Genomic DNA, 22,855 nt, shown 5'->3' on the forward strand with positions numbered 1-22,855 from the left:
TGTAACCCCTTATCATTTTTTCAAATTTTGGAAAAAATCTCGATAATTTATTTTTTGACCGGACATGGATAGAATGATTCCCCTGTTGATGCCGATCAAGAAAATATATGATTTATAGGGTCGGAAATGAGTCCTTCACATAGTTTCAATCATCTGACTGAAGGTATAATTTCCTTAAGGCACCTTTTTATTTGACCATTTTTTCTAGAACTCTTAGTTTAAAATTTTTATAACTAAGCCAAAAATGCATTAATTTCAATTCGGAAAACGGTTCTATTTACGTTGTTATTTGGTTTATAAATCTGCATACTCTATTTACAATTCTAAAAACGTGCAAAGCTAAAAATTCCTGCCTTCCTTGAATCAATATTTAGCCACATTTTTATTTGACAATTTTTTCTAGAACTCATAGTTTAAAATTTTTATAACTAAGCCAAAAATGCATTAATTTCAATTCGGAAAACGGTTCTTTTTACGTTGTTATTTGGTTTATAAATCTGCATACTCAATTTACAATTCTAAAAACGTGCAAAGCTAAAAATTCCTGCCTTCCTTGAATCAATATTTAGCCACATTTTTATTCGACCATTTTTGGCGCAAAATCGAAGCTTAAAAAGTTCATAACTAAGCCAAAAATGCGTTAATTTCACTTCGGAAACCGTTTCTATGTAAGTTTTTATAAGCTTTATAAATCTGCATACTCAATTTCCAATTTTAGAAAATTGAAATTTTTGCCAATTTTTGACAATTTTAATGATGTAACCCCTTATAATTTTTTCAAATTTTGGAAAAAATCTCGATAATTTATTTTTTGACCGGACATGGCTAGAATGATTCCCCTGTTGATGCCGATCAAGAAAATATATGATTTATAGGGTCGGAAATGAGTCCTTCACATAGTTTCAATCATCTGACTAAAGGTATAATTTCCTTTAGCCACATTTTTATTTGACAACTTTTTCGGAAAATCAAAGTTTAAAAATTTCATAACTAAGCTAAAAATGCATTAATTTTAATTCGGCAAACGGTTCTATTTACGTTGTTATTTGTTTTATTAATCTGCATACTCAATTTACAATTCTAAAAACGTGCAAAGCTAAAAATTTCTGCCTTCCTTGAGTCAATATTTAGCCACCTTTTTATTTGACAATTTTTTCTAGAACTCATAGTTTAAAATTTTTATAACTAAGCCAAAAATGCATTAATTTCAATTCGGAAAACGGTTCTATTTACGTTGTTATTTGGTTTATAAATCTGCATACTCAATTTACAATTCTAAAAAAGTGCAAAGCTAAAAATTTCTGCCTTCCTTGAATCAATATTTAGCCACATTTTTATTCGACCATTTTTGGCGCAAAATCGAAGCTTAAAAAGTTCATAACTAAGCCAAAAATGCGTTAATTTCACTTCGGAAACCGTTTCTATGTAAGTTTTTACAAGCTTTATAAATCTGCATACTAAATTTCCAATTTTAGAAAATTGAAATTTTTGCCAATTTTTACAATTTTAATGATGTAACCCCTTATCATTTTTTCAAATTTTGGAAAAAATCTCGATAATTTATTTCTTGACCGGACATGGCTAGAATGATTCCCCTGTTGATGCCGATCAAGAAAATATATGATTTATAGGGTCGGAAATGAGTCCTTCACATAGTTTCAATCATCTGACTGAAGGTATAATTTCCTTAAGGCACCTTTTTATTTGACAATTTTTTCGGAAAATCATAGTTTAAAATTTTCATAACTAAGCCAAAAATGCATTAATTGCAATTCGGAAAACGGTTCTATTTACGTTGTTACTAGGTTTATAAATCTGCATACTGAATTTACAATTCTAAAAAAGTGCAAAGCTAAAAATTTCTGCCTTCCTTGAATCAATATTTAGCCACATTTTTATTCGACCATTTTTGGCGCAAAATCGAAGCTTAAAAAGTTCATAACTAAGCCAAAAATGCGTTAATTTCACTTCGGAAACCGTTTCTATGTAAGTTTTTATAAGCTTTATAAATCTGCATACTCAATTTCCAATTTTAGAAAATTGAAATTTTTGCCAATTTTTGACAATTTTAATGATGTAACCCCTTATCATTTTTTCAAATTTTGGAAAAAATCTCGATAATTTATTTTTTGACCGGACATGGCTAGAATGATTCCCCTGTTGATGCCGATCAAGAAAATATATGATTTATAGGGTCGGAAATGAGTCCTTCACATAGTTTCAATCATCTGACTAAAGGTATAATTTCCTTTAGCCACATTTTTATTTGACAATTTTTCCGGAAAATCAAAGTTTAAAAATTTCATAACTAAGCTAAAAATGCATTAATTTTAATTCGGCAAACGGTTCTATTTACGTTGTTATTTGGTTTATTAATCTGCATACTCAATTTACAATTCTAAAAACGTGCAAAGCTAAAAATTTCTGCCTTCCTTGAGTCAATATTTAGCCACACTTTTATTCGACCATTTTTGGTGGAAAATCGCAGTTTAAAAAGTTCATAACTAAGCCAAAAATGCATTAATATTAATTCGGAAAACGGTTTTATGTGCGCTGTTATTAGGTTTATAAATCTGCATTCTCAATTTACAATTTTAAAAATGTAACGGTCATTAAAAGATTATAAATTATTTAGGCTTAGAAAAAGTTAAATTATAAATTATAAATCCATAAATACACAATCGGAACTCAATATTTTGTCTAAAACTTAGAAAACAAAACAAAAAATAAATCTATTTTAATGTAATTGGCACTATAGCCTTATCTTACCTAAAAGTATATGTGTTAATATATTATATTTATATATAGAAATATAGATTGCAACATATTTTTACAAATGCATACACAGAGAGATTTAAGAATAGATGAAAGGCTCTCCATTTTAAGATTTTGTTACCTGTTTTTAAAAACTTGTATGCTCCTTCACAGTATTTTATTCTATATTTGAGTAAAAAGGCCTTTAAATTAATTTAAATTATTTTAGTTATAATGTATAATTGGCATTGTTTATATATATGAATATATATTCCAAATTAAATCTGATAAGCTGCATTTTGTTTTCTATTGCCGAGAACACATTTGTTTTTATATCAGCAAATTCATTCACTGAGTTATTATTAATATTATTTTTTATTTACAAAATGTTGAGGGTTTAAATAATGATTTATTTATTTATTTAGTAAAAGATATTTTAATATATCAATATTAACATAAACCTTTCTTAGTGTTTCCTAATAAAAGGATTTTCAGGGATAATATATTTTATAGTGATCTATAACAATAAATAATTTTAGATCTATAGTGTCCTTTTCAGATTTACAGCTTGGATTTCTCCACTAAAAGTATATGTAATTATAAGTGGTAATCAGGTCTAAGTTTCCGAAACTATAACTTCTGTACCTCAAATTAAATCCCATGGAATTTGCATAAATTAAAATGTATATTTTGCCCATACAATACTCAATAAAATTAAACACCTTTTAGGGTCTGCTTTCCCTGTTGCGCAAACTGAGACCCAATCCGGAGAAGGAGGCCCGCATCCTGCTCCTGGGACTCGATAATGCCGGCAAGACGACAATATTGAAGCAACTGGCATCGGAGGATATAACCACGGTTCGTATGATAGCCGCAAACTGCTTCCGTTTGCCCCATAAAATTCGGAGTGAACCCCTGCAGGTAACACCCACGGCCGGATTTAATATCAAGTCTGTGGCAGCCGATGGATTCAAGCTGAATGTATGGGATATTGGTGGTCAGTGGAAGATCCGACCCTATTGGAAGAACTACTTTGCCAATACGGATGTGCTGGTGAGATCGTATACTACTTTTCATTTATTTTGTTTAATTTAAAATTGTATTTTGTGGCAGATCTATGTTATTGATTGCACGGATCGGGCTCGTCTTCCGGAGGCGGGCAGCGAACTGTTTGAGATGCTAATGGACAATCGATTGAAGCAGGTTCCCGTCTTGATTTTCGCCAACAAACAGGACATGCCCGATGCCATGAGTGCCTCCGAGGTGGCCGAGAGGATGAGTTTGGTCCAATTGCAAGGACGAACCTGGGAGATTAAGGCCTGCACCGCTGTAGACGGAACTGGACTCAAGGAGGGCATGGATTGGGTGTGCAAGAACATGAAGAAGTAATCCAGTTTTAATTTGTTAAGTTGAGTAATGCTATCTCTAAGATTCAAATCATAAATATATGTACTTTTAATGTCAGATAATTAAGACTTTTGTTTTATATTTTATTTTATTTCCAAAGAGCTCAATTGTAACACAAACATATTAATAAACACAATAAATCTAATAACTAAGTAGCAAATGTTTTTTAATTCAATTCTCTTTCCAAACATAATTGCTTAACTATAAACCCAAAAGTGTGACTAGAAATACAATACCCATGTGCTTTCACGGACCCTTGTCGCTTATTCTAAGGGTCCTGCCCACGGGCTCTCAGAATAATAATCTCCTGATCCTGGGCCTGGACAATGCTGGAAAATCCACCTTAACAGCACGTCTCTCTGAGATCTTTAATGGCAAAGTAAGTTAAGGGAAAGCTGAAATCATTCCCTTTTACCCCAAAGAATCTTTCAGGGCAAGGAAGCCACTGCTCAGGCCAGTGAGTGGAGATTAAGGATCAATAATTCCAAGGTCAAGTTGTGGGATATTAATGGGGAACTGAAGAACAGGCAACTTTGGCCCAATTATTACCAAAAGGCTAGGATTTTGGTAAGAGAAATAGCTTAAAAGGTCTAAGGATACCGCTCTGAATTGTATATTTGCAGATTTTTGTAGTAGACAGCAAGGATGCAGTGCGTCTCAGCGAGGCTCGTTGTGTCCTATGCGATGTCCTTTTGCATGAGGAACTAAACAAGGCTGCGCTCCTAATTGTATCCAATAAAAAAGATGCCCAGGGATCTTTGCCCATGTCCACAATCGTGGATTTAATGGGTCTGGATCAATTGCAGGGCAGGGAATGGACTATTAAGGAGTGTTCCTTGCAGACTGGCGATGGCGTTCAGGTTTGATAAGGCTCTAAGCTGAAAGCTAACTAATTTATTAATTTAGTTAATTATTAGGAAATTGTGAACTGGATTACCAGCAAGACCAGCAAGGCCAAGAAGTGAAGTTTATCAGTTTTTGCATTTTTAGATATTGTACAACAAATTGTTCTATTTATATTAAATGTCTGCTAAAAATTGGTAGTGCATACAAGAATTAACGACATATTGTATCTGTAATTCAATTTAAATTATTTAAAATATATCACATTTTTAAAAGTCAGTTTTGATTTCTCCACTGGTGGTTAATGAAAGCCATAGTAAGGCCAATCGATCGTCCCACACAATGCCGATCCATCTTGCCTGCCGAGATGCACTGCCTCAACCGGTCCACCACATGATCCTGGATCTGGTTCCTAATCTCCAAGCTTTCGATCCTTTTCAATTGCTTCTCTACCTTGTGGAGAAGAGGATATGCCTCCCGATGATCGGCCACATCACAGGGCCAGATAGAAGAGTGCAAGTGTGGTCCATATCGAGTGGTGCGTCTTGAGTCCTGGTAGTCCTCCAGGTAGTCCTCCCTTGATCCACTCAAATTCCTGGCCTGCGCCAAAGCCAGGGTGGAGATCAAGAGAATCACCAGAATGGAACGCATTGTAGAGATGGTCGTCTGTCTAAGTAAACTAAGTAAATAGATGCCCCTCCTTTGGCTTTTATAGGAAAGAGATAATCACAAAGGCAACATAGTTGCATATATGTATATAAAGATTAATGAAAACGTCAGAGATAAGGTAATCCCAAGTCAGTCAGGTTAATGAATTGCAAGGCTTGCAGTCTGCCCGAGTCGAAAATAGCAAAATAAATACTTATTTGTATGGTATATATTTCCTTTGCATATTTTATTTACATTTATTGCAATTAAAGATTCGACTTTTAAACCAATTCAAAAATATATAAAGTAGCTTTTAATAATTTTCCAAAATCATACTAAACTCTCTTAAAATCAAAAGACCAACGCAAAGAATTAAATATAGGATAAAATAAAATAAACTTCCTAGATCCCAGTCTAACCCTTGGCGCCCGTATCATAATGTCCTTGAGGGTGATGCTTCTCAATTTTCTTTTGCTCTTTGCGCAACCGCATCGCCTCCATTTTTGCAAATTTACTGCCCAAGAAAAGTTGCTCCTTGTACCTGTTCTTCCGTCGCTCGTCCATGTTGTATCGCCTCAACATATCCCGCCGATCCACAATTGACATGAAGATATCCTGGCAGTCCCGTGAAGGCTGACAGAATGTCCAGGAACCAAAAATGGTATCCAAGCAACCACAATTGCGACAATAACCCACAAAGTGCCCAATCAGATTGGAGTTATTTTTGCGAAAGGATAGGGAAATGGGTCCGCCGAGGATCATTTGAGCCGTTCCCGCGAAATGCCAGTCGGTGAGATTGTCAAGAAGATCATGGTCTCGCGGCGGTACGGTTTCCTGTACACTGACATTCAACGGAATACCCGTAGTCTTTGGGTTCGCCGCGTCGGCAATTTTCTTCAACTTCACGGGATCCTTCTTGACGCACTGACGCCGACTGCGTTCATGATGATGATCAACGAACTTGGCACGTCCGGTTTTGGGTTGACAGCAGATGGGCACCGGCTTATCCTCCTGTAAGGCTGGATTTGGGGATTTGATATTGATGCGGATACCAAGGACTAGGGACTCCCAGGAGCCATTAATGTCGCAGGGTGCACCTGTAATGAAGAATGTTTTGAATTTGAAATTGTATTTAAGAGGAATTCTAATAAGGAAGGGTATGACTTGGTATTTTAAAAGTGAATTAATGGTAGAGAATTATTAATTTGTGTGTCAGACATAAGGTCTTACCATCTTACCATCAGCGGGGTCGACAAAACAGCAGGGCAGGTTCTCCTCCTCCTCCGATTTATTGCATTTGGTGGCCTGAATGGACTCCAAACGCTGCAGGATCTTGTCTAGAACGGGGGAAATCTCAACTGGCTGCTGCTGGCTATCCTGCGTTTGACATGTGGCTGGGTTTGGAATTTCGGGGCATTTTGGAATAGTGCCACATCCGAGCTGGCTTGCTTTGAAAAGGAATATCTCATGAGTTGAAAGAGTATATAATAATGCACAAACTTACCTGATTGACACTGGGGTACTGTCAGTCGGGGATAAACAGCTGGAGCAGCTTGACCCACACCCACAATCCTTCGAGCCATCTCGATGGGCGATACATTCAATTGGCTGGCCATATTGCCCAGGACATTTGCCGGAATTTGTTGAGCTTGATTGACGAGAACCTCGGGAAAGGGCACTGTTCCTAGATTATTCATATTAGTATTCCTCTTCGGGGTCCATGGCAAAGGTGGTGTATTCCTTTTTAGTGCCCTGGGGCAAGGTGAATTCTCATTGTCCTTGGCATCCTTCCACCAGTTCTGCTTGTTCTTCAAGGCCTCATTAAGGCTCTCGACTTGCTTCTGATACTCCTCTAGCAAGTTGAAGAATGAGGCATTCTTAATGGCCTTAACACCATTGCTAATTTGCTTTGAATATTCTTCGGAATATATGTCCTTACTGGTAATAAATGGCTCTTTGGGGGAAATTTTTTGAACAGGCTTCTTCAGATTGGTAGTCTCTTGTTTGGGAAAGTCTTTATTAATATTCTTGGAATCTACTCCGGAATACCAGTCCTTCCAGGGACTAATACACTCTTTGGAGTCTGTATTTTGCGCAGGCTTTTTAAAATTGGTAGTATCCTGTTCAATAAAGTCTTTGCTATTATATTCGCCAGGTTTTTCCTTTTCAAAGACATAATTTTCTTTGTTGTATGACTTTTTAGGGGCCTCGGAAACACCTGGCTTAATCAAGGGAATATCATTATGCACAAGCTGACGGCTTTTGGCCATTGGTATATAATAGGGCTTTGAGCCGCCATTTCGACTACTCTCCTTATTCATTTTAACAAAGGCTTGCAGCGCCTTCAAATAGCTTTTGGTCTTAATATAACCTTCCAGCGGATGTTCATTTATTTTGGTCGGATTCCTATTCGCCTTTACGACATCCAATTGCCTGGGATGTTTGTGATCACTTAATATCCTATAGAAACCCTTCTTGTACTCGTCGTAAAGTTTTCCAGCCTTGATCTGAGATTTCCTCGACTTTAAGTCAGCCAAGATATTCTTAAACGCCGAAGAGGCATTGGTAGCCTTCACATCAAACAAACCAGAAAGATCATTTTTGATAATACCTTTCAGAGAGGCTCTACTTTCCGACACTAGTTGGGCATCTTGATTGATTTGCTTTGGCAGATTGGGTTCCATTTCCTGACTGATTTGTTTGGCCAAGTCATTTACCAAATTACCTTGCTGGAAGTGTTCAAGAACATTAATTAAATCATTAAGAGCACTTAGCTTTAAGCCTGAAAAGCTAAATGTTCTGGTAGGTGCACTATTTTGGTAAATTTGATTTGGATATGGCTGTTGCCAGGCTTTCAGATAATCGTTGTATATGCGATTAAGTTCAATAATTCGCTGGATTTTGATATCCTGTGGAAGCGGTTTATTCAATGGTGCCATCTTGAGACCTTTGATTGGCTTATTCCATTTTGGTGAAGTCACAGAGGCTTTTCCTTGGGGTTTTTCTTTGAGCTTCTTTAGGTCAATCTTGTTCCCTTCCGAGAGTGTCTTTTCCACAGCTTTTTCTTTAGAGTTCTTCAAGTCAATTTTGTTTTTTTCTCTATCCATTTGAATTTTTTTGAGGTCATCGGAGGGTTTCCTATCGGAGCTCTCAATAACCTTTTCGATCGCTTTGATCTTTTCCTTCTTTTTTAAAGGCCGCCGGGCCATGCACTGTGACCTTGCCTCGCTTCGATCATCGGTGGCATCATACTTGATAATCGGAGGATTTACAGATCCTTTCTCCTTATTTTCCGACTTTATTAGTAAGGCACTAATTGGACCTATATACTTTGCATTTGGGGACGACGAGGCCATCTTTGCTTTCCTCTGGACCGCACCGTCCCCAAACTTTAGAAGATCCAAATATCCTTCACAGAGCCTGTGGGCATGGTATGGAACCTCATCGTCCCCATCCTCCATTCTCGACCATGTCGAAGTCTCTTTATGTGTTAACGCCTCTTGATTTGTATCCTGTCCCATTTGCGTTTCGAGTAGAATGGATCCAGTTAGTAGTGGAAAGATTATAAACAGAAAGCCGGTTATCATAAGCAGATAATATCTAGACATCTCCTCATATTGTTTCTTCCAGCTCACGGTATTTCACTCGAATGTATTACAGCTTTTAATTTTATTTTGTTTTTATGATTTGTGATCTAATAATGACATTATTCGAAAACATATTTAGATTGGTATTTTTGAGTTTTAGTTTTAGGGGATTTAAGTGGTTTTTGGTGAAGTTTTTAGTGAGGGTTGATTTTGGGTAGATTTTTTAATAAGGGTTTTAGAGGGGCCTCAAATTAAAGGATCTTAACAGGATGTTATAAATATGTTATTAGCATAATTAAATTTTAAATTCCTAATCTGCTAGGGCTAATTTCAATGATCTTGTTGTGTGTTTCTCTACATGTTTCCAACAACATTTGACTTTATTAAGGCGATGCACAACATGTTCTTAGCAAGATATTTTCTTCAAAAGTTTTCCTGATTGTTCTTTACTTATTTTTCAGACAAAATACTTAAAAAGTACTCAGAAGAACAATTACAAAACTAAATAATGATTTTTATTAAATTTAGGTAGGACAAAAAATTTGGAATTATTTCTTCAATTAATATGATTTGGAATGGCACTATGATATGGTCTTGTTATCCCCATTAAAGGCCTCCAAGGAGTTGTCTCCCAGATACATCGCATCGCTGTTCATCTCGCCGGCGTGTTTATCTTTTTTCTCAAGACTTTCATCTTGGTCTGGTATCTGCTTGAAGGGATAATAGATATTCCCATGTGCATTGTAGGTCTCCTTGATCACCTGTGGTGAGGTCCACCGCAGCAGGGAGAAAGGACTTCCCAGTTTATCGCTGGTACCGGTCATATGACCCGCTCCAAAAGGCTGCTGTCCCACAATGGAACCCGTGGATTTGTCATTGACATTCAGGTTACCCACATTGGAGCGGAAGGCCGCGTAGGCCTTCGTAATAAAGTCCTTATCTCTGGCAAAAACAGCTCCAATTAGTCCATGATTAATCTCCGCTACCTTGGCCATTGTCTCTTCAATCTGGTCGTCGGGATAAACGTAGACACCTAGAATGGGGGCCAGTAGTTCCTCCTTACAGATGATATTATCCAGATCTTTGACCAGCACCACCGTGGGATCCACATAGTAACCCCGCTGCTTGTTGCACGTTCCACCGGTAAGGAGCTCACAGCTTGGACTCTGGGTAATGTATCTCAGCCACATGAAGATGCGATCGTAGGCCTTTCGATTGATCACCGCCGAGCAGAAGCAATCACAGTAGGTGGCATGGCCAACGCACAAGGAGGCGGTGGTATTCACCAATGGCTCCATGATTTGATCCTTCCACAGCGATTCCGGGACATACAACATCGAGCAGGAGGAGCACTTCTGGCCGGCATACTCAAAGGCCGATCTTATGGTACAGGCCACCACTGTGTCGGGATCCGCTGAGGGATGTACAAAGTGGAAATTCTTGCCACCACCTTCACCAACCAATCTTGGATAGTTCTCGTAAAAGTTGAGATTCGAGGCAACCAATTGCCACAGCACCTTGAGCACCGCTGAAGTCCCAGTGAAGTTGATACCTGCCAGCTTCGAATGTTGAGTCACCTCGGTGGCAAAGGTTATCTCATCGGCTGGCAAAAAGTTCACAACACCATTGGGTAAACCTGCATCACGCATTGCCTCGAAAACGTAATAGTTGGAAAGAATGGCCGAATCGGAGGGTTTCCACAACACCGCATTGCCCATCAAGGCAGGCATAAAGGCCAGATTGGCGGCTAAGCCGGTATAGTTGAAAGGACTAATGGCAGCCACAAAGCCTGAAAAATGCACAATAATTACATTTGTAATTAAATTTCAAAAGAAAGAACATACCTGTAAGACCTCGTAGTCTCATTAAATTCCTGCAGGCTCCTGGTGAATCATTGATCGGTTCGTAGTTGGCCAATTCCCGCAGAAAGATGGGATTAATCCACATTAAATCCACCAACTCGGCCACATCCTCCTCCGCCTGACGAAGGGTCTTGCCCTGGCCAAGCATTGTGGCCGCTACGATGTCAGTGCGATATCTGCCGGCTATTAACTTCGCTGCTCTTTCCCAGATTGCAATCCTTTCACTCAGCTTGGTCTTGTCCCATTCCTCCTGCGCCTGCAGAGTCTTTTCGATGGCCACATTAATAAGGACACGGTGGGCATGGCTATAGCGGGCAATGGGCTGCTGAAAATTGTAGGGGAGAACCTGTTGAAACTCTTCAGTGGCAGAGTACTCCTGGCCATCGATCACGATGGGCACAGGCTCCACTTTGTTAAGGATACCCAGCAGGGCGAACTCAAGGTCAGTTCGCTCTTTGGAACCGATCTCGTAGGTAAGCAACTGCTCATTGGACACCGAGGACTCCTTGAGGTTAAAGCGCTCCGTCAGCGAGGGTTTTCTGCTTTTGTTACGTAAAGCTGAAAGACTGTGAAAAGGATTCATTATTAGAAAATTATTATTATAAATAAATAAATAAAATGGATTATGTTTAAGATTCTATTCGAATTATATTTTATTGTAAATTAAATATAAATTTCTCGCGCATTTTAAGGAAGAAATATATCGATAGCTTGGCTTGTCAAAAAATATTTAATTTCAATTTGGAAATCTTTTTTGTGTTAATTTTTAATAGGTAAACAAATCTGCATACTAAATTAAAGATTTTATTAAAATTCAAAATGTTGTCAATTTTTAAAAATTTTAACAATGTAACCCCTTATTGTTTTTAATAAATTTGAAGAAATTTCAAATATATTTTTTTTGATCGGACATGTTTAGATTGACTCGGCTTTTAATTCTGAACAAGAATATATATGATTTGTAGGATCGGAAATGACTCGTTCACTGAATAAAATTATAATACTCTCCGAAGAGTTATAAAAATCTTAAATGTATATAATTAATCATAATAACACCACTAAATCATAATATAATATGAATCCCTGAAACCCTTCCAAAGTATTATAAATAATAATATTACATTCACAATCGCTTTAATAACACAAACTATTTTCAAATAAATACATACATATGTAAGTTGTAGGAAAAGCTTATATTTTTCAGAGCAATATTAAAAAAAGCTTTATTTTTAGCTTTCCCATAAACATCGGACAACATTCATTCCTATCTCTATCGATACCAAATCAGCTGTTAAACGATATACTTTCAAGAATAGTAAACAATCTCTGGTCCCAGCTGCTATTGTTATTATTTTGTGATGCAATAAGGCATAAAAAATTGTTTATAAAATGCAACTCACCCGCCTGTTACTGAAGCCTCGAGCCTCAGAAGTCCTGACCGCATATTTAAAACAATGCCATGAGCCACCTTGGACATCATATTTCGTCAAGGTATGTAAAAGTCTCTCCGTTGGATTAAGGCAATTGAGCTTAAATTGAATCCTATTCACTAAGTAAAGTTGCGGGATGTGACCAATGATCAGAGGGGAATGTCGCACTTTAACTGGACCCTGGACAGTGGAACCAATTACCACATACTCCGCACTGCCTGCTATCCGTATATGAAGTATCACTGTAGCAAGAGGGAAGTACAGGATCTTTGGCTGGAGGACAAGTTCTTTCGATTCCTAAAGGTCATCAATTTGGGTGAGTAAGAGATAATTAATCAATTATAAACCATTTCAATATATATTATATTGAACTCTATATACTCTATTTCAGGCTTACCTATGCTATTCTATGGACTGGCTGCCATTCGCCTAATTAGCCACACAGAGATTGTTCATGTCAGTGAGACGGTGAAGGTTCCCATATATTTCTTGTATGCCGAGGATAAAGGTGCCAGTTTTTGAATTGAATTTGTAAAAGGCCAAAAATGAAAGGAAAACTACAGCCTTCTCATTTATGTATGTACATATTTATTAAAGTTTAACAATTATTGAGGGCAACAACTTAACATATTTCGGGGTCTTTTGAAGTTTAGTTTCTGGAGATTCAAGAACAATTGCTAAGAAGGAATATAAATCAATAGAGGAGAAGCCTCTATTTATTTTTTTGGCCAACTTTTTATCCACTTATGTCTTTTTAAGGTTTATTGCTTAAGCCCTAGGTTTTGGGTATTAAGTAAGAAATATTTATCCTTCACTTCGGTTCAATCCTTAAGATATACATATGTCCAGCTACTTTCCCTTATTTAAAACCTAACAATTGCTTTGTATTGACCAGAGATTAAGAGACACCTTAGATAAACCGAGTTATAACAATCACCAAGGTTCAACAATGGAAGAAATTTCAGTTTTTGCAATCAGTCGTATGATTCTCACAGGTCTCATCATAATTATCCAGAAGCAAGGACTTGACTGAGGCCTCGAACTGGGTAAGCGAGCAAGGTGCATCGCAATTGGGAATGGTTAGCTCCTTGGGGAACTTATCCTCACTGTTATAGTAATAAACGAGCTGGAAAAATATTTAAAAAATATAGAAAAGACATAATTATTAAATCAATAACCAACCTTCACTTCAAAATCAGTATCGGCGAATGACTTGCTGTGATGCAGCTCAAAGGCCAAAGCCGAGGCATATTCAGGTAGATTTGTAGTCTGATCAAGTATTCCCAATGCGTTCATCACATTAACCATGGTAACATCATGTCCGGAATACAGAAATATCTTTCGATCGGGATTTAGGTTCCTCTTCCGCTTATTTTGCATTTTCAAGAGTATTTCGGTAAGGAAGGCGCCACCCTTGATCCTCTTCATCAGATTGGTTTCAGTGAAAAGGGTATAACTCCGCTCGGCCAAGGGTCTAATCTCCTCGGGATATATATTCTCCGTCCAATCGGGTAAAACCAGACCAGCCTCCTCTTCGGTTTTCAGAGTGCCATACAACAGTTCCACATCCAGGACATTGGAAATGTTCTGTGACAAAGGAATTATATTAGCATTAACTTTTAAATTGAAAACTGAAGAACCTCACCCACCTTCCCTGTATTTTTAGTCAGTAGTTTATACAACTCCAGGTTCTCCTCGTTTAGTTTCTGAAGCTCCGCCGGCGGTGACTTGTAGAGCTTCTGTAAGATGTGATCATACTTCAGGCAGGGCTTCTTTTGGGCCAGCAACTGTAATAGAAATAATATTATAATAATTATGATGACTTGCACTTGGTTTATTGTTAAATTGCACTTACGATATCATCATTACGCGCCAACGTATTCACTGCCACCGGCTGCCAGGGTATTGGCAACACATTGTTATTCTCCAGCGGCGGCATCATGCCAGCCAAGACGCTTTGGGCGCTCATCTAAAAGATAACAACCAACCGGCCAACTGATTAGGGCTCCCCCATCGCGGGCAGATAGCTATAGCTATGTCATATATATATATATATATATGTTTATATAGTTATCGGAACGATTGACGCACCACACAGCGCTCAGCAGCTGAGCTGAGCACATGGACCTGCTGTTGCGTGTAGAGGCTGTTCGAGGGCAGGAGACGGTAGTAGCGCATGCGCAGATTCCTTCCCAGATTATAAGCTTGGAGGGTGCCTTTCTGTGGGTGTGAAGAAGATATTATAATATTATTAAATACTATTTGGTTTTTATTATATTAACATAAGGTTTACTATAAATAATTATTATGTTAATATAATGCTTGATATAAAGAATCATGGTCTGATTGTTGATGGTTCTAATTCAAATACTGAAGGCTTATCATGTGAAAACCAATTAAAGTATATACTACTGGTATTAATGATCTTAATAAAATAACAGCAACTATTTTAGTTTTACAGCTCAAGTACTAAGTGCTTACTGATTAGCTTAAAAAGCAGTGGAGCTACCTTAAATTAATGTTCTTTATATAAATATTATTTTTATACCTTTGAAGGGTATTATGTTATAATTTCAGTCAGAAGTTTATAACAATGTGAAGGAGTCATTTACGACCCTATAAATCATATATGTATGTTTTTGATCAGCATTAACAGTTGAACATTAACAGTTACATCATTAAAATTGTCAAAAATTTATCAAAGGTAAAATTGTTTAATTATTAATTTGAGTATTAAGAATTAATAAAAACTGATATAGGAAAGCTTACCGAATTTAAATTTAAGCATTTTTGGCTTAGCCAAATAGTTTATTTTTTGAAACTTTGATTTATGGTAAAAATTGTCATATAAAAATACGGATAAATATTTATTTTAAAAATGCAAATAATTTCAGCTAAGTTATAATCGATTTCCTATAAATTAATTGGAAACTGCAAGGGTATAAAATGATCGGCTCTCCGAAGTGTGTTGCCTTTTTTGTTTACTACATAGTTGCTATACAAAAAATTTTATAGCATATCTCTTTATTGGAACTCAATTGAAACCATTAATTTGGTGGGTTTTAAAGCTTTGCAGAGTGTGTTCCACAATTAATTAGACTAGTTACCATTTTAATTTAATAATATTACTGTAAAAACTATTTAAAATGAATTACTTACCGGTGTTAGAGCTCCCAAGCCTCCCTGCCAGTCGTGTGCTGCATGGGGATCCAATGGGTAGAGACCAGAGGGATTCTTGGCTCCATGTCTAAACAGCTGTGAGATTGATAAAAACACAATATGCTTAGCTATAGCTCACTCTCGGATATATATATTTATATGTTTATATGTTTTGCTCTCGGGGCTTACTTACTATGGATATCATGCGTAGATTCCGCAAGCCCTGCTCATCGTTGCTATCACCGAACACAAAGTATGCCATCATAACGAAACACAGGGCGCTGCCCAAGGCGATCACCGATATTTTGGTGCCGCGTCGCGATTTGCAGTCCATTATGTTGGATCCGGGCCTTTGCTCCTGCTGCAGTTCGATCAAGAAAATATACTTAAGATTTGCAGCCTATAAATAGTTTTTTGTTTATTTTATAGCGAGTGTATTCCGCTGACCCGCTCTATCTATACAAAATATTGAACAAAAACAAGTCACGTCCGATGGCAACAAAAGCCGTACAACAACTGAGCAACTGAGAAACCAAGGCAGCTGAGCAACTACATAAACTGAGCAACTGAGCAACTGACCTAGAAAGAGAGGTGGCTACCCATTCTGAAAGAGAGAGGGAGCTATAGAGAACAGGGGAGTCTAGAGATAGAGCAAAGGTGAGAGTCAAAGAGATAGCAATTCAAGAGATACGAGCACCTGAGGGGGAGAGGGAGAGTGAGGTCTCTGCCAACATGTGCGAATAATTAAATTAGTTGCTCAATGCCCGAGTGTAAATTAGGTCTCGACTGAGTGCTACTGTGTACTATATGGAGAAGGGGTGCATTCAATTTGCACTTATGTGAGGATTACATTACCTTTGTCTTATCCTATTATTTATAGTTTAGGTTGCTTGTTTTTGAACTTTTAACTAGCTACTTAATTATTATTGCCATGTTACAAGGTCTCCTCTATGACAATTCCCAATAAAATGAGATATTTCGGAAAAGTTATTATTTAAACGAAAATATTATAACTATATAAATTAACCACGGAAAATTAAGAAGGGTTGAACAATACATTTTTGTTTCTTATTAATTTGAAATAATTTAATAAAATGAGATATACCCCTATCTCATTTTGTATTCTAAAATTATTATTATGAATTAACACGAAAGCAAATATTCCCAAATTATTTGGATTTAAATATTAATGATAATATTTTTTTAAATTTAAGTTAAGAATAAAACAGTTAGGAACCAACTCCTATATGAGATCAATAATAACGCGCTAAATAAAATATCAATATTACAATTTTTGATAAACTGGAGTTTAGTTATACAACACATTTGCATTTAAGGTATAAATAAAGATATTATAAATAGGAAATATCCTAAATATATTATTATATTCCATTGTCTCTCGTTGAAAGTATATAGTTATGATATATCAGAGTATTGATTCATCTTACATACATGTACATTTATTACTCTGCATATATCCTTTTCCGTTTCATTCTTTAACCTCTTTGAAGATATTTTAATAATATAAAAAAAAGAACATACAAGACTATCTCTATAAAATGTATTTGGCTTACTTTCAAATTGCAATGACAAATCGAATTTGAACAGTTCTACTTTATGCATGAATACATCTCGACATGTAGAAATAATTCGATATGGGGATATATGCAATTACATATATCATCCCATATATCCTAGAATTGTTCTAGTATTTCCTATGGAGCAGCTCCTTCCTCATCCGATAGTTCGCTGGTGGGTTCCTCAACAAGATAACCCTGTTTGGACTTATAGATCCGCTTGTGCGTTCGCTTCTTTCGCTTTGGGATTACCTTAGCCTGCGTTGCTTTAGATTCCGAGACATCGGTGATCACCACGGTGGATTTCTGCTGCTTCTCACTCGCCTGATCCGGTTCCGACTCGGATTCCTTCTCTTCCCCAGGAGGAAGAGCCAGACAAAAACCGTTGAGTGGAACAGCAAACCCATAAGCCTCCTCATCATTGGTGAAGTGATCTTCATGCATCTGACGGAAATTCGGAACCGATTGAAGAGACTGGAGTCGATAAGAGGTCATCTCCTCCTCTTCATCTTCCTCCTCCTGAAATTGCGGCAGAGTTGTATAAAACATACTTGAGTTTACATTTTGGCGGGTGGGCAGAGCCAGGTGGGAATCCACATCCGACACGTAATTGATAACGCCACCCAAGGGTCCAGCTACATAGGTGACATTATTCTGCACGGGAAGAGAGCACCAATTGGGCGAGGGACCGCTGGGCAAGATCGGTTCCCAGCTATACGCACTCGGCGTGGATATGGCACTGTGGGTCACCGGGTAGTCATAGATCCCGGGCGTAAAGTACCCATAGTAAGTGCTATGGTCAGACATTATAGCCCGATCTATTCCTGGCTAATTGGGTTGGGATTGAGACCTATCCTGGTATTTTCTAGAGATCCAAAAAACGGTACCAAGCCAGTTCGAATCAGATTGAATAGATGAAGATGCTGCTCCGTGAATAATTGCTGCAATCTATAATGCCCAAAATGAGGACTCTGTATCTGTAGGAAACGGAGACGGATGGGAATTTGGAATTTGATAGAAGTAGAAGGTAAATTTTGAACTGTGCCTATGTAATATGTATTATTAATATTCAAACACATTCAACCTACTGGCGAAAAAATGACAGGTTGCTAGAAATGTCATGTACAAAAATGTTCTAATTTCCAAAAACCTTCTCAGAAATTAATGCATTCATATAATTTTATAAATAAAAATAGAAGAAGAATTAGGTATAAAAATCTTTTAGTTTTAAATTTCTTTTTTTAACGTAAATATAACATTTGTATTCTTTAAACGAATTTTGAAACAAATTCGAGTAACAAAATCATATTCTAAAACCTTAAATATAACTTGATTTTAATATATAAAAATACTATATAATATTTTTAATATTTTTAGCTTAAATTACTAACATCATGTTTTTAATTTTGGAATATTTTTACGTTCTAGTTTCTTCTTAAAAACTAATTATATTTCTACAAAACAGTCTTTAGTTCTAACCATAATAAGCGTAATGCAGCATAATTCCGGAATCTTGCAAAATAAAGCCTCAGTGTCCGCCTAGGACACATCGTTCAGTGTCCAGATCCTCATCCGAATCCATTCCCTGACACTTTCCATGACCATGTCCCGCCGAACAGTGTTTGTAGAGCAAGTAACTTAGCCACACGATAAGTGGTAGCAATGCCAGGCCCAAGGGCATGAGGAATAGCAGTAGGAACTCCAGAGGATCACTGGTTGAAACTCTCTCCTCGTCATTGTCATAGTCCACCCAGTACTCCTTCTCCTGACCCAGTTCCTGCTCCTCTTCCGGATCGGGTAACACCTCCAGGAATGCCTCCCGTATCTTGTGACCCCGATAACTGATGGCCACGCAGGCGTAGTGACCGGCATCCCTGAGCCTCACACCATCCAGGATCAACTTGCTGAGATACATTTGTGATCCCACTAGCTTCTCGGGGGCAGCGGGCAGAAGTTCATAGGTTCTGCCATTATAACGAACAATGTGTGTGCTGAAATTCGAGGCACTGGTTGATGTGGCAGCTTCACCTGTTGATTGGGATGTGCCCATAAAGGTGTGTCGCTTGAACCACTTGATAGTGGGATGCTCCTCGCTGTGCACCCGACACTGGAACACCACCCGGCTGCCCAGAAGAGCGGTTTTATTATTGGGATACGAGTCCACAAACTCAGGAGCAGCCAGAGAGGTATCTACCATAAAAGATTGAGAATATTAATTTAAAGTTTTCTATATTTTTAAGGGAGTTTCTTACTCTTAACATCCAGTTGATAAGTACGAACCAGCTGCACATCTACAGCCTGGGTTCTATCCCAAATATGGGGATTTATACTACATTTATAGAGTCCCGAATAACGCTCTGTGACATTACGAAGCCAGAGTTCAGGTCGACAAAGACTTGGCTCACAGGGCAAGGCAGTCCACTCTTCTGTAGACTCCAACTGATGACAATTATTGTCGCTGCATTGCTACATAAGTATTCAAATTCATTTATATTAAACAAAAAATAAAATATTATAAATTATACAAAATAAATACCTTAAAGTACCAATGTATCTTAATGTCAGATAACATACTCTCGTCCACCAATCCTTTGAGATTGCACTGTAGCTTGACATCAAAGCCGGCTCTTTGCTGTATAAGTTCAGTGTTTTCTGCACCAAAAAAGAAAAAAAACCAAACCAAACAATTCAATCAAGGCAATGGCAAAAAAAATTGTTTACTATTTTCCATGCCAATGATGATAGCCAAATTGACAGTATCTTATCAAGCATTCAAATGTTCTAACCGAAATTGCGATTAACCTTCCATTCCAAAAGCATTTTGACGAATGAATGCGGAAACGTGGAGTTACAAAGAGCTTTCTTTGTGAAGTGATGAACTAGTTTCTCATTCAAATAAATATAATTTTAAATATTTTACTTAAATTAATCAGCATTAATCAAAATACCTTGACTAAACCTTTTGCAACATACAATATTAAACAAAACTCTGCTCTACAACTTAATAAATATAGGCAAATAAATAATATAAACCCAATTACTTATTATATTTAATTTTGTTATAGAATTCCCAATCCCAGCTTACCTGTATAGTCCACAAAGAAACCTGTGGTTCGATCCAAACCGCAAATACAAATGAGAATCAATAGCCAATATATGTGGCTAGATCTCAAATCACAAATCATTGGATCCATTTCCATTTAGCATTTCCACGACATAGTTTTGTTATCTCTAAAAGGAACCTGTCGAATGATTTTGATTAGTTAGTTTGGTCTCTGCAAGAATTTATTTATTTGAATTCCACTTTTGGGCCGTTGTTCATTTCCCTCCTAAATGATCGATTTTCATTTAATTTCTTAGCAAACATTCGTGGCTCTCCTCGATTGTATTTATTTATTTATTTATTTGGTCTACGCGATTGCATTTCCACTCGGCTCGAGCATATTTTTCACACATTTTATTGTGCGCTGTGTCGATGGCGATGAGTGTAAAAATCCCACTTTTGTTTATTTACTTGGCCATTTGAAGCGAACGGGTGCTCTACATTGGCCCACAAACAAGTGTGTGTACAAACTAAAGGCCCAAATCCTTGGTGCTCACTCATATATAACATTTATATATATATATATATAAATTATCAGAAATTCGCTTCTCATTTATTAATAAATAGTGAGTGCCATTTATGCAACAATAAATCATTGCCGTACCGATAATGCCGACTATTTATCAATTGGAGAAGGGGAACCTTACGGGGGCACTCAATAGATCGCAAAGTGCATAGAAGAGCTCTTAGTTGTATTTCAAAATTAATGTTCCAATTAGAAACCAAATGGTGCGGGAATAAATAAAATATAGTTTTAAATAGACTTTGATAGGGAATAGTAATATAGTCTGAAAACTGTGCTTTACTTGCTGTGTTTTTAACTAAATAAGAATCTGTAGAATCCATGAGAATCGCATAGAAATCTATCAATAATGATAATTGTATTTGAACGTAAATTGTAAGGCAATGGAAGTTTTCGTTTGTTTTTGTATACAAATATCGATTTAAAAACGATGAATGTAGGCGCTTTTTTGAGCTCTAAAATGAATGTTCTCCACTTTTTTTAGGAAATATTAATGAGTCTTAAATAAAACTTGATTGGAAGTAATATAAAAAGAAATGTTCCCTGGATTTATGGTTCTCTAACTTTAATTGTCCTCGCAAAACATGTTACTTTTGTTCTTCAAAATATATTAATTAATTCAATAGGGAATGTCACGAACAAATCATTTCCCAATCACTGAAAACTCATAAAACACTTTTGATGCGAGGGAAGACGTTTTGTTTATGCTTTTTATTTTCGTTTAGCTTTCCAAGATCCGCGATGTGATCTGTAGTCTATTGTGATGGAGATTTATCTGTGTTGCTCCACTTGATTGGCATCGAACCCAATTGATTTATACGATATCATTTATTAGGTGAAAAGTTTGATTGTTTAATAGACAATTTGTTTACCGATTTGGCCCAAAGTGGAATCAAAATAGGAGCACTCACTCACTGCGGCGGCTAACAGCGGATGGTCAACTGAGGCGATGGCTTCATATTCGCCTTTTGCTGATATGACGGGAAGTGTTTTGATTAAATAAAGAGGCACCAAGTGTCCACCAGGGTCTTTGAGTCTCCGGTTACCTAATGCCACACACACAGAGAATGTGCATATCAAAGCTTGGCTACTGGAATCCTCGCTGACACCGCAAAATATATTTGTTTTCCGGCGTCTATTGGTTCAATTTTTGCTTTTGTTTTTTTTGGTTCCTCTCTCCCGGTAATTGGTGGTCTACGGTGGTTCGTAAATATTGTGGCACATCGATCGATCTCCCGATCGTTTTCGCTTTTCCGTGACTAAACGATCTGTTACGTTCCGTTCCGAGTCGATCCGTACGCGGGGCTGGCTATCAACAAACTACTGTAATACACGAATCGAACAAGTGTTACCCCTCGCTAGCGACGGCAGCGGCCAGGCGTTCGCTGTCGACAGAGCACTGCAAAAAATTGGATTGAAGTTGCAAACTTTTAAAGTATTTATAGTATACAAAAAGTTCATGTTTATAAACATCAGGATAAAAACGAATTTAGAACAATGATGGAAGCTATCTTCAAAAGTCAAAATATACCCTTGGAGGATCATTGGTTCGAATATGAAATCCAACATTGGTAAGCCAAATATATATTTTTCGGGTCGAAGGGCAATCACTACACCATCCCCATAGATGTAAACAGCGGGTAGGCCGGGAACACAATGAGGCCAGTGCGAGTGCAGTGCCTGTATTTATACCCTCCCAGTGGAGAGAACGGAGAAAGTGAGAGCGAGAGAGACACAAAGATCTCTAGAGATGGTTAAAGAGAAATATAGGGCAAGACAGAGATAAAGAGAGAGAGAGAGAGACAAGAGGAGAGAGCAAGAGATTTACACATTCACAGTCACAGTTTTGGTATTTTCTCTACATTTAAGGAACATTTTTATAGAAGCTATATAATATAGTCGACCGGTTTTAATAAAATTAAAATTAAAGAGATAAGTTCATGCATTTATACCTCTTAAAAA

The 22,855-nt window shown here is 37.2% G+C and overlaps 9 protein-coding genes across 15 annotated transcripts in view; 3 read left to right on the forward strand and 6 right to left on the reverse strand.

The window, feature by feature from the left end:
• dnd (dead end) overlaps positions 1 to 4,316 on the forward strand; it is a 28,751-nt gene extending 24,435 nt beyond the window's left edge. Inside the window, exons 2-4 of the mRNA XM_020961506.2 lie at positions 3,484 to 3,612; positions 3,676 to 3,807; positions 3,868 to 4,316. Of these exons, the coding sequence (XP_020817165.1) occupies positions 3,484 to 3,612; positions 3,676 to 3,807; positions 3,868 to 4,143 (537 nt within the window). The 3' untranslated portion in view covers positions 4,144 to 4,316. The remainder of the gene's footprint in view (positions 1 to 3,483; positions 3,613 to 3,675; positions 3,808 to 3,867) is intronic.
• A 78-nt stretch (positions 4,317 to 4,394) lies between these two features.
• On the forward strand, positions 4,395 to 5,685 carry LOC110191146 (ADP-ribosylation factor-like protein 3). Of its 2 annotated transcripts, none has more exons than XM_086839495.1 (4): positions 4,395 to 4,540; positions 4,594 to 4,728; positions 4,785 to 5,021; positions 5,068 to 5,685. In XM_086839495.1, the coding sequence occupies exons 1-4, from the start codon at positions 4,400 to 4,402 to the stop codon at positions 5,086 to 5,088; spliced, it is 534 nt and encodes a 177-aa protein (XP_086695621.1). In that variant the 5' UTR covers positions 4,395 to 4,399; the 3' UTR covers positions 5,089 to 5,685. The 2 variants fall into 2 exon arrangements, with proteins under 2 accessions (XP_086695621.1, XP_020817561.2); XM_020961902.2 differs by having other exon boundaries at positions 5,079 to 5,685.
• fit (female-specific independent of transformer) lies at positions 5,137 to 5,655 on the reverse strand. The gene has a single exon (XM_020961903.2). The coding sequence runs from the start codon at positions 5,653 to 5,655 to the stop codon at positions 5,281 to 5,283; it is 375 nt and encodes a 124-aa protein (XP_020817562.2). The 3' UTR covers positions 5,137 to 5,280.
• A 210-nt stretch (positions 5,686 to 5,895) lies between the features above and the next one.
• On the reverse strand, positions 5,896 to 9,417 carry LOC110190775 (uncharacterized). Of its 3 annotated transcripts, none has more exons than XM_020961410.2 (3): positions 7,157 to 9,417; positions 6,891 to 7,100; positions 5,896 to 6,749 (listed from the first exon to the last, which is right to left on the reverse strand). In XM_020961410.2, the coding sequence occupies exons 1-3, from the start codon at positions 9,258 to 9,260 to the stop codon at positions 6,067 to 6,069; spliced, it is 2,997 nt and encodes a 998-aa protein (XP_020817069.2). In that variant the 5' UTR covers positions 9,261 to 9,417; the 3' UTR covers positions 5,896 to 6,066. The 3 variants fall into 3 exon arrangements, 2 of the variants coding, with proteins under 2 accessions (XP_020817069.2, XP_086695623.1); XM_086839497.1 differs by having other exon boundaries at positions 6,883 to 7,100; XR_015273170.1 differs by having other exon boundaries at positions 6,515 to 6,749; positions 6,883 to 7,096.
• Positions 9,418 to 9,820: 403 nt separating this feature from the next.
• P5CDh2 (delta-1-Pyrroline-5-carboxylate dehydrogenase 2) lies at positions 9,821 to 11,684 on the reverse strand. Its single transcript, XM_020961858.2, has 2 exons — positions 11,084 to 11,684; positions 9,821 to 11,028 (listed from the first exon to the last, which is right to left on the reverse strand). The coding sequence occupies exons 1-2, from the start codon at positions 11,682 to 11,684 to the stop codon at positions 9,821 to 9,823; spliced, it is 1,809 nt and encodes a 602-aa protein (XP_020817517.2).
• A 677-nt stretch (positions 11,685 to 12,361) lies between these two features.
• Positions 12,362 to 13,149, forward strand: LOC110191115 (uncharacterized protein C15orf61 homolog). Its single transcript, XM_020961860.2, has 3 exons — positions 12,362 to 12,592; positions 12,661 to 12,847; positions 12,923 to 13,149. The coding sequence occupies exons 1-3, from the start codon at positions 12,491 to 12,493 to the stop codon at positions 13,051 to 13,053; spliced, it is 420 nt and encodes a 139-aa protein (XP_020817519.2). The 5' UTR covers positions 12,362 to 12,490; the 3' UTR covers positions 13,054 to 13,149.
• Positions 13,097 to 17,400, reverse strand: LOC110191114 (venom acid phosphatase Acph-1). 2 transcript variants are annotated; one of them, XM_086839499.1, is made up of 8 exons: positions 17,265 to 17,400; positions 15,884 to 16,051; positions 15,691 to 15,786; positions 14,623 to 14,751; positions 14,387 to 14,500; positions 14,181 to 14,318; positions 13,714 to 14,118; positions 13,097 to 13,657 (listed from the first exon to the last, which is right to left on the reverse strand). In XM_086839499.1, exons 2-8 carry the CDS (start codon positions 16,022 to 16,024, stop codon positions 13,493 to 13,495), a joined length of 1,188 nt encoding a protein of 395 aa, XP_086695625.1. In that variant the 5' UTR covers positions 16,025 to 16,051; positions 17,265 to 17,400; the 3' UTR covers positions 13,097 to 13,492. The 2 variants fall into 2 exon arrangements, with proteins under 2 accessions (XP_086695625.1, XP_086695624.1); XM_086839498.1 differs by lacking the exon at positions 17,265 to 17,400 and adding an exon at positions 16,138 to 16,216.
• LOC110191128 (uncharacterized) lies at positions 17,230 to 18,302 on the reverse strand. The gene has a single exon (XM_020961881.2). It carries the CDS (start codon positions 18,072 to 18,074, stop codon positions 17,406 to 17,408), a length of 669 nt encoding a protein of 222 aa, XP_020817540.2. The 5' UTR covers positions 18,075 to 18,302; the 3' UTR covers positions 17,230 to 17,405.
• A 169-nt stretch (positions 18,303 to 18,471) lies between these two features.
• Positions 18,472 to 22,559, reverse strand: LOC110190956 (uncharacterized). Of its 3 annotated transcripts, XM_086839501.1 has the most exons (6): positions 22,425 to 22,559; positions 21,809 to 22,292; positions 20,353 to 20,509; positions 19,804 to 19,919; positions 19,520 to 19,733; positions 18,472 to 19,457 (listed from the first exon to the last, which is right to left on the reverse strand). In XM_086839501.1, exons 3-6 carry the CDS (start codon positions 20,465 to 20,467, stop codon positions 18,796 to 18,798), a joined length of 1,107 nt encoding a protein of 368 aa, XP_086695627.1. In that variant the 5' UTR covers positions 20,468 to 20,509; positions 21,809 to 22,292; positions 22,425 to 22,559; the 3' UTR covers positions 18,472 to 18,795. The 3 variants fall into 3 exon arrangements, with proteins under 3 accessions (XP_086695627.1, XP_020817300.2, XP_086695626.1); XM_020961641.2 differs by lacking the exon at positions 22,425 to 22,559 and having other exon boundaries at positions 21,805 to 22,224; XM_086839500.1 differs by lacking the exon at positions 22,425 to 22,559 and having other exon boundaries at positions 21,766 to 21,816.
• Positions 22,560 to 22,855: the final 296 nt, after the last annotated feature.

This window comes from Drosophila serrata, unplaced genomic scaffold (genome assembly GCF_035046125.1).
Source record: "Drosophila serrata isolate PLE 108 unplaced genomic scaffold, ASM3504612v1 contig_376, whole genome shotgun sequence".
NCBI lineage: Eukaryota > Metazoa > Arthropoda > Insecta > Diptera > Drosophilidae > Drosophila > Drosophila serrata.

What these genes read in the sequence shown, in the direction of transcription:
- LOC110191146 (XM_020961902.2), top strand. Translation starts at nt 4,400, where the DNA reads ATGTGCTTTCACGGACCCTTGTCGCTTATTCTAAGGGTCCTGCCCACG. An exon ending in CTGAGATCTTTAATGGCAAA is followed by an intron (nt 4,541 to 4,593) that starts GTAAGTTAAGGG and finishes AGAATCTTTCAG; the next exon opens with GGCAAGGAAGCCACTGCTCA. An exon ending in ACCAAAAGGCTAGGATTTTG is followed by an intron (nt 4,729 to 4,784) that starts GTAAGAGAAATA and finishes GTATATTTGCAG; the next exon opens with ATTTTTGTAGTAGACAGCAA.
- fit (XM_020961903.2), bottom strand. Translation starts at nt 5,655, where the DNA reads ATGCGTTCCATTCTGGTGATTCTCTTGATCTCCACCCTGGCTTTGGCG.
- LOC110190775 (XM_020961410.2), bottom strand. Translation starts at nt 9,260, where the DNA reads ATGTCTAGATATTATCTGCTTATGATAACCGGCTTTCTGTTTATAATC. An exon ending in AGTACCCCAGTGTCAATCAG is followed by an intron (nt 7,101 to 7,156) that starts GTAAGTTTGTGC and finishes TCCTTTTCAAAG; the next exon opens with CAAGCCAGCTCGGATGTGGC. An exon ending in TTTTGTCGACCCCGCTGATG is followed by an intron (nt 6,750 to 6,890) that starts GTAAGATGGTAA and finishes TCTTCATTACAG; the next exon opens with GTGCACCCTGCGACATTAAT.
- P5CDh2 (XM_020961858.2), bottom strand. Translation starts at nt 11,684, where the DNA reads ATGAATCCTTTTCACAGTCTTTCAGCTTTACGTAACAAAAGCAGAAAA. An exon ending in GAGACTACGAGGTCTTACAG is followed by an intron (nt 11,029 to 11,083) that starts GTATGTTCTTTC and finishes TGCATTTTTCAG; the next exon opens with GCTTTGTGGCTGCCATTAGT.
- LOC110191115 (XM_020961860.2), top strand. Translation starts at nt 12,491, where the DNA reads ATGCAACTCACCCGCCTGTTACTGAAGCCTCGAGCCTCAGAAGTCCTG. An exon ending in GGACATCATATTTCGTCAAG is followed by an intron (nt 12,593 to 12,660) that starts GTATGTAAAAGT and finishes CACTAAGTAAAG; the next exon opens with TTGCGGGATGTGACCAATGA. An exon ending in CCTAAAGGTCATCAATTTGG is followed by an intron (nt 12,848 to 12,922) that starts GTGAGTAAGAGA and finishes ACTCTATTTCAG; the next exon opens with GCTTACCTATGCTATTCTAT.
- LOC110191114 (XM_086839499.1), bottom strand. Translation starts at nt 16,024, where the DNA reads ATGGACTGCAAATCGCGACGCGGCACCAAAATATCGGTGATCGCCTTG. An exon ending in TGACTAAAAATACAGGGAAG is followed by an intron (nt 14,119 to 14,180) that starts GTGGGTGAGGTT and finishes CCTTTGTCACAG; the next exon opens with AACATTTCCAATGTCCTGGA. An exon ending in ATACTGATTTTGAAGTGAAG is followed by an intron (nt 13,658 to 13,713) that starts GTTGGTTATTGA and finishes ATATTTTTCCAG; the next exon opens with CTCGTTTATTACTATAACAG.
- LOC110191128 (XM_020961881.2), bottom strand. Translation starts at nt 18,074, where the DNA reads ATGTCTGACCATAGCACTTACTATGGGTACTTTACGCCCGGGATCTAT.
- LOC110190956 (XM_086839501.1), bottom strand. Translation starts at nt 20,467, where the DNA reads ATGGAAATGGATCCAATGATTTGTGATTTGAGATCTAGCCACATATAT. An exon ending in AGATACATTGGTACTTTAAG is followed by an intron (nt 19,734 to 19,803) that starts GTATTTATTTTG and finishes ATACTTATGTAG; the next exon opens with CAATGCAGCGACAATAATTG. An exon ending in TTATCAACTGGATGTTAAGA is followed by an intron (nt 19,458 to 19,519) that starts GTAAGAAACTCC and finishes CTTTTATGGTAG; the next exon opens with ATACCTCTCTGGCTGCTCCT.